Genomic DNA, 8,703 nt, shown 5'->3' with positions numbered 1-8,703 from the left:
TATTGCAACTTAATTTTATAAGCTTTTTTCCTGAGTTAGAAAACTATTGACTCAGGGTTTTTGTTGTTGTTGTTGTTTTAGTTTTCATATATACTTAAGGTTATTAGACTTTTCAATGAAAATTATTTGGTATTAAATTGCTACTGTCAGATCTTTATTGTAGTATTTTTACTACTACATTAAATAGACATTAAAATTGTTTTCATAATAAGGACCCAGTCATAGGCTCTCCCATGGTCAAAAGGACTCATTGCTTTCTATGTAGAATAGCTCAGGCCATCTTGTTTATAACTCATTCAACTACATCATATGCCACTAAATTAGTCATTTGGTCAAGGTAAAAGGATGAGCTAACGATTTTGGTTTGTCTCTCTGAGAGAAAACAACAACATATAGTATAGATATTTATATTTCATATTAAATCTTAATATATAGGAAAATACTATAAAATTCACCCAACTACTCTCCTAATTGAAAAATACCAACTAATTATTACCATGATTTTTATGTAGTTTTTTTAAAGCTAAATTTCATGTTTTTTTTCTAGGTATTTCATCTGAAAATGAAAACCATAATTCTTTTTGGGCTACTGGGAGCCACAATATCAGTCCCAGTAAGTAATTTCCTGGTACAGCTGAAATCACTGTGTAAAACCTTTAATAAATCCCAAATCCTTCTTTTACTTTTTTTTTTGTTTTGTTTTAGATTATCCCACAGCGCCTTTTGTCTGCAAGCCACAGCAATGAGGTTAGTTTAGATACTTAAAATAACCTCTTCCTTTTTGTTTGCTTTTTGAAAGTCCAGTGGGGAAGAGATAAAAGCCAAAAATTCAAAATCTAGTTAAAGGCATTAAAGATTCTTTGGTTCTTCAGTGCTCTTCTATCCACATGCATTTCCAATGTTCATGCATGTTTTATATACCAGGTTCTTTCTAAAATATTATTTCACCATTATTTAAAAGCAATGAAAATATTTTGTGTATCTTTTTAATAGCACCTAATACAGGTGTATATAGGTGTTTAAGGGCATCAAATGAATAATGAAACCATTTGGAATGGGCTAAAGTTGTACAATCCCAAACACAGCAGGGGAGAGGTAGTTAAATCCCAACCTCTAATCACTGTAATTTAGTATAAGCTTAGTGAGAAAACATCTCACCTCTAACAGGAACCTAAGATTAGTCAGCTCTGACTTGTGCTATATTTGTAGTAAACCTTGATCTTAATAATTTTACTGTATGGTAATGTTATTTTCATATCCTTTCCTTTTCTAGTTACTGCTGAGTCTTAATAATGCTCAACTTCAGCCACTACAGCTTCAGGTATCTCTACCTCAATAATTATTTTAAGAATATTTTTCTACTCTTCATTTCTTATTATGGCACTTTTTATGAGAACAAGATGTTTTCTGATGCCATTTCTGAAATTTCCATTTTTAAAGTTATGAATTTGCCCCAAATATTCTAATTACCATTTGTTCAAACACTAAAGTAAAAACTATAATCTGATTAGTACTTATTTTTTGAGAACTTGGTACATGCCAGACACAGATTCTCACAGCTATGAGATCATTAAATTAACTATTTTCCAAAAAGTCATACTCAGCTAACTGGGTTAAAAAAAAAAAAAAAGATTCAAACCCAGTCTGGCAACTCAGGAACTATACTCTTTATCGACCTCATTCTGCTCCATATTTCTCTTGATCATTGGGAATTTAGCATTGTTCATACTATTTGCATGGCTCATAATGTGCTAAGATGCTGTGTTTTTCTAATAATGCAGCAATGAAAAGATAGAAATTGTATATTTGCTCAGGACTGATTTTCAATGGTTTCTGAAATGAAAAAGAAAACCTTCCTCTTTTTCTTTTATATCATTTCAGAGCCCCTTTAATTCATGGATTCCTCCTTTCTCTGGGATTCTACAACAGCAGCAAGCTCAAATTCCGGGACTCTCCCCATTCTCCTTAGCAACTCTAGACCAGGTTGCTAGACTGTTCCCAAATCAGATAACTTTCCCAGGACAGGTCAGCTTTGCCCAGGGAAACCAGGTGGGACAACTGGACCCCTCACAGCCTCAAGCACCAGTGCAGACCCAACAGGGCCCTAATAACGTAAGTCAAACCTCTTCAATCTTGAGATAATGTGGATGTGTTGAATGTAAACACAGAAATGAATCAGCTTTAAAATAAGACAACAGTTATTGAGCAAGAATTCTTCCCCACAATATGTTTCTACCATCACAGGAAGTTCCTTATCTTTTCTGATTTCTAACAAGAAAAATATCACTTAAACCAGCTATTGTATGATAATAGCCACAAATAAAAGGTGTTAACACGTTTTAGAAAATATAATTGGGGGGGAGGCAATTTGCCTTAATGATAATGCATATAATAGGTGACCTTTTATTGTCATAGAAGTCTGCTAATGTATAAATTTGTATGGAGGGACGGAGAAAAAAAAGAGAGCGAACTCATGGGCATGGACAACAGTGTGATGACTTCAGGGGTGGCGGGGGATGGGTGGATGTGGTAGAGGGCATATAGGGAATAAAAGTTGATGAAAAGTTGAATTTAATCACATTTTTTTAAATGTCAAGTAAAACTTTTTTTATGATTCGTTTTTTGGCAGGCGATGCCCTATGTGTTCTCCTTTAAAATGCCTCAAGAGCAAGCCCAGGTAAATAAATAAGATATCATCACTCCTTTGGCTGCTAACACTTGCGATTGAATGAATTCTTTCTTTTATATTTGTAGCTCTGACTCCTGTAGCAGGGCTATAAAAACCCATCCAAGGATATCACTGTCTGGTTGCTGCTATTTCTGGGTTGGCATCAGTTTGTTAATGTCGGGCTCACTCAATAACTCCTGAAGAAAGACCAGCTAAGGAGAGTCCTCGGGACTCCTGAGCTCCCAGGGCATTACCATGTTAGGAATAAAGGAGCTCACTAAACCCTAGCTTATGTCCTTTCTGCATCTGAAGTGCTGGCAAATGGGAAAAACTCAAGAGAAATAGCATGGGTGGACTTTGCCCAACCCTAAATTTTGTTTTAGAGGAAAATGTATTAAATTGATAAAATATGATATAATGATATAATGTAGAGATAAGAAACACTTGCCACATTATTTGAAAATTATGAAGTTCTGGTCAAAACATTTTCAGGTTCTTGTATACTTTTAATTTAATTCCATATTACAATCAAATGGTGGTGATTTTCATGAAATAGGAGAATCTTAAAAATATGAAGGTGAACTAGTAGAATCATTAGATTAATATGGAAAATCCTCTCAAGACTAGGCTAATTCTATAATATCTGGGGTTCAAAGAAATAGGGATATTGGTAAATTATATTATTCACCACCAGAGTACTGAGCATTTATAAAAATTTACACCACTTGACTACACTATAATTATAATTATGTAATTTTGTTCCACCCCATAACAAACCAAAAATTACTTCTAGACATTATCTCATTGTATGCCATAGCATTTAGAGAGTTAGATACATGGTGCAGAATTACTTCATTTTAAAGATCAGGAAAATAAGTCTTAATGAGATTAAATTCCCAATCCTAATAAAACTAAATAGCAGAGTTGAAATCGAATTCTTCACCTTTTCTTTAACTACTAAAACAGTGTTTCTCTGCCCTGGCTTTGCATTAGAATCTCTGGTAGTAATTCTGAAAATTACAAATGCCTAGACCCTTCCCATACCTAATGAATCAAAACCTCATGAGTAGATCCCAAATATGATTAACTATTAAAATGCTCAAGAGGTGATTTTGATTTTTAGACAGGATTAAGAATCACTGCACAAAATAAATTTTTCAAACCACAGTTGTTTTTTACTTCTTATGTCTAATCTAGTCTTATTTCATTACATAAGGAAACAAAATATATAAAACTTTATGTATGTACTACGATTCCCATTTTTAATAAACATATGCATGTATAGACACACAGGCATAAGTGGAAGCCAAGACTTGATTATGTGGATGGTGAAGTTACAGGTGATTTTATTTGTTCCTTATCTCTGGATTCTCAAAATATTCTAAAATGCATATGGATTGGTTTAATTAAACTGTCAATTATTAAGGGCAATATATTCCTGACATTATATTCATCATGGTAGAACTGCTTGTACCATGTTCTGAAGAACGATGATTCTCCCCAAAAATAAGGGAAATGCTATATAGGCTATCCTCTTCTTAGATATTTGTAAAGTAATTTGTGCATAAAGTATAAAATTTGTACATAAAGTCCAAAGTGTGCTTTTACAAAAACCTATTATTTAATTGAACACAATCCTTCCTAAATGTGTTTGACCAAACAACCTGAAACAAAGTCCAATCCAGTATCACGTGCAATGCAAGTTGTTTCTAAAGTTTAGGAAGGAATGCTTTTGTGTCATTTTTTTTTTCATAAAATTGCTAAATATGAATCATTTTTAAAATAATATTGACATTAGAAGAATTTTTTTAAAAGGACTATGCTGATTCATTTCTGTTCACAAATAGATGCTTCAATACTATCCGGTTTACATGCTTGTTCCCTGGGACCAACCTCAGCAAACAGCCCCAGAGTTACCTCCACAAGCAGGACAGCAGCAATTTGAGGAGCAGGTACTGCAAGTGTTTGATTTTAATTTAACTAGTTCTAGTTCCATCTGAGAAAGGAGAAGATAAATTTTAAGAGGAAAGAATAGCTAAGTACATTTAGTGAAAAAAAAAACACAAAACTCAATAGCTTGAAACTTGGTGGTCATAAAAGAATTTGGTGTTTTTTCTTAATGTACCACTAATTTGGAAATGTTCTAAGACTGGATTTTATTATATATATATATATATATATATATATATATATATATATATATATTATTTGTTTGTTTGTTTGTTTTGTTTACAGAGAGGAAGGGAGAGGGATAGAGAGTTAGAAACATCGATGAGAGAGAAACATCCATCAGCTGCCTCCTGCTCACTCCCTACTGGGTATGTGCCTGCAACCATGGTACATGCCCTTGACTGGAATCAAACCTGGGACCCTTGAGTCCACAGGCTGACACTCTAGCCATGGAGCCAAACCAGTTAGGGCTAAGACTGGATTTTAAAATAATGAGATCAGTGAGTGGACTTAATAAAATCAGAGGCCAAAAACTAAATCATCTTGGAAAATGAAGTTTTCTAACTTTAAAAAAATCTGCCAGCATCCCTCTGGTCATATATACATATGGTTATTATTAAAAATAAAAACAAACCCTGGCCGGTGTGCTAAGTGGTTAGAGCATGGGCCCATGTACCAAAGGGTCATGGGTTCCATTCCCAGTCTAGGGCATGTAGCTGGATTGCAGGCTCTATCCCTAGCCAAGTCTCAGGATATATGGGGAAGGCAACCAATCGATGTGTCTCTCTCACATCAATGTTTTTTCTATCTATCTATCTATCATCTATCTATCTATCTATCTATCATCTATCTATCTATCTATCTATCTATCTATCTATCTATCATCTATCTATCTATCTATCTCTCGCCCTCCCTCCCTTCCTCATTCTCTCTCTCTTCCTCCCTCCCTTTCACTCTCTCTAAAAATCAATGGAAAAAAATATCCTCGGGTGAGGATGAACAAAAGTAAAATTAAAAAATGAAAATAGCTAACATAATAAAAGCTACTTATGATCACCAGATCTTTAGATACAATTGGATAACATTACACTAAGTTTTGTGGAGCTGCAATACATTTTTAGAATTCTGATATAAATTCAGGTGGCTCTTAATAACTAGATTTCTTTTCATTAGAATGGGGAAAAATAATATTTTACACCACTCTAAAACTTGCCAAACCAAATTAAACTGAAAATTTATGCTTTAAGTGATTGATAGTAGTAATTCTAATTGTCATGCTAAATTAGAGAAAGGAAAAGTTTTAACCTAGAAATCATAATGCTGTTGAAAGGATGTTTAGTGATTTAACATTTTTTGCCACCAAGAACATATGAACATTCAAAAAAGCATTTAGTATAATATAAATGTATACATATTTTAGTCCTGGCCAGTGTGGCTCAGTTGGTTGAGCATTGTTCCCTGCACCAAAGGTCACTGGTTTGATCCCCAATTAGGGCACATGCACAGGTTATGGGCTAAATCCCTAGCTGGGTGCATATGGGAGGCAGCCAATTGAAGTTTCTCACATTGATGTTTCTCCCTCTTTCTCAAAAAAAATCAATGAAAAAAATATATATATATAATTTTATGTTATCATTTAACACAAAATTATGACAAAAACATCAGAATCTAATGCATTTTTTCAAAAATCTGACAGATGCCATTCTATACTCAATTTGGATATATCCCACAACAAGTCGAACCTGTAAGTAAATGCATACCTTTTCAAGTTAAAAATAAAAAAACAACAACTACTTTTTAAAACTACTTGCTTCAGGATTTATTAAATCTATAAGTGCCCTTCAGCCAAATACCCTAACAGAACAAAGTTGGATTTATCTATTCATTACAATGAGGGAGAACACACACCATGGGGAACTGTGAGGTGTCTTAACAGGAAGGTATTGAAATGACTTCACATAGGATCTGGGGTTGTCAGGTGATTTGGGGCAAGTTCAAAGAGCACTGGTTCCCTCTGGTTCTATGATTGGGTAACAAAGATTATCTTAAAGGAGCGAGGCCAGGCCATGAGAGTAAAGAAGCAAGAGTTACTCATATTAGCCAGGATATGAGGATTTTCATGTCTTAACGCTGTGATCTTGTTTTAGACAAGATGATAAAGCAGTCTTGTTTTTGTCACTTCATTGTATTCAGAGGCAAATTTGTCCCATGTTGGTGCTCTGTAGGGATTGTTAATATTCAACAGAACACCATGGCTGGCCCAGCAGAGAATGGCGGGGAAGAAGCTCCTGAGAACGTAGGCAGGGTTATACTGTCAGACCAGTTTCCCTGTGTCGGGAGCTGCTTCTCTCTTTCTCAAATCGAAATGATTATTTTTGTGTATAAGAAACTAATTTAAGAAGTTGGGAAGTGTTTAACTGCATTCGATGCAAAACAACGTATTTTAGAAATTAAGAATTTAGGCTTCTATAAACTTTCGAATTTTCCAGGTTATACCAGGAGGACAGCAGCAACTAGCCTTTGATGCCGTCATAGGCACAGCTCCTGAAACGGCTGCAATGGTAAGATTCCTTACCACACTTCGCTAGATGCGTGCATTCAGCAACTTACAACTTACAGGTTCCTGCACTATTGTTTATTTTCATGAAAACTTTATTATTATTATTCCATCAACAATTAGATCTTTGGCCAGTCAAAATTCAATTTAATCAGTTCATCAAATATTTATTGAGGGGCTATTATAGGTCAGATACTCTCCTATTACACTCTTAAACAGGTATCAAGAGACATCCATGTTCGCACAGTCTTTCTAAGGATAGATTATAATCTAGAAAATAATAAAAGCATTTTCTTTTTAAATTAATTCCTTGCCTTGCATCTCAATTCTGTTGCTTTATATTCTTCCCAATTTGACTTCGTACTTGAACCTGAAAACACTTTGTTTTCTTTCTCATTCTCTATAGCCAGCAGGAGGAGTGATGCCATATTTACAAAAAAAAATGATAAACTTTAAGCATACCAGTGGAGGAATTGTCATTCCTTCAACTTCACAAAAACCCAGCCCAACAAATGCTTTTGCTTCTGCTATAGACCCAACTATTACCCCAGAGCTCATGGGAGAGAAGGTAGAGTAATCAAAGATTCATTTTATGTAAGAAAGTATTGTCTAATAGAAAACATAAGTTAGTGCTTAATTTATAGGAAACTTGTGAAAATAATTAGTTAATGGTATAGTAGGATATGTGGTCTTGACCTTGAATGAGAAGGCCTATAATTGCTTACTGATAATTAATCAGAATATAATTTAATTTTGATCTATAAGAAATTTTCATGAATGTCCTTTTTTTTTTTTTTTTTTTCACTAGGCCAAGACTGGTAGCCTAAAGGAACCATAAGACGTTGTCCTAATAATGCAAAATTTTTGGTAGGTATTTACTAAGAGACGTGCATAAGTACCATGACATATCCTAAATTCAAAAAGAAAAAAAAAAAACCTGTCAGGGAACAATTAAAGAGGTCTTATAAAACAAACAAAAAAGTTAGTGCTTATATATTCCTATAAAGCTAATAATCATTACAGGACTTTAGCAATTGTTTAAACCAAAATAAATTTTGAGAATCATGTCTATCTAAACCATAAACTTGGTATAAACTCTGAAAACACAAATAATAAATATACTAGGTCCATATAAAAGTCATTCTACAGACACTATTTGCAAAGTCAATTCTCTTAAATCAGCACTTCACTTTGCAAACTACAAATTGTAATAATATCAACTAATCTTAGATTGTTAGATTGGTTGGAATGAAATGAAGTCTTAAAGTGATACAAAAAAAATAGATTGGAATGAAATAAAGTCTTAAAGTGATACAAAAAAAATGCATAATCACCTGCAAATTTAAACCACCATGGCTTTTATATCAAACATAACAAATTAATTACCTGTCCTAATGGGCTTGTTTGGCTATGAGGCTACTGGGTATTTGATAGAAGGACAAGCTGGCCTGACACCAAGAATTTAAAAATGCACACTAAAAAATTTGGCCTAAAGGTAAAACCAAAAGGCAAGATTTTTTGAAATCTC

The 8,703-nt window shown here is 33.8% G+C and overlaps 1 protein-coding gene across 1 annotated transcript; it reads left to right on the top strand.

The window, feature by feature from the left end:
• Positions 1–562: 562 nt before the first annotated feature.
• ODAM (odontogenic, ameloblast associated) lies at positions 563–8,013 on the top strand (the record flags this gene model as incomplete). Its single annotated transcript, XM_080680064.1, has 10 exons — positions 563–613; positions 706–747; positions 1,274–1,321; positions 1,882–2,112; positions 2,630–2,677; positions 4,516–4,620; positions 6,315–6,362; positions 7,108–7,179; positions 7,582–7,743; positions 7,984–8,013. 10 exons carry the CDS (start codon positions 563–565, stop codon positions 8,011–8,013), a joined length of 837 nt encoding a protein of 278 aa, XP_080536190.1.
• Between the last annotated feature and the right edge of the window lie 690 nt (positions 8,014–8,703).

The sequence above is a fragment of the Plecotus auritus genome (assembly GCF_963455305.1).
Source record: "Plecotus auritus genome assembly, chromosome: 1".
Lineage (NCBI taxonomy): Eukaryota > Metazoa > Chordata > Mammalia > Chiroptera > Vespertilionidae > Plecotus > Plecotus auritus.
This window is presented reverse-complemented; position numbering and strand designations above follow the sequence as displayed.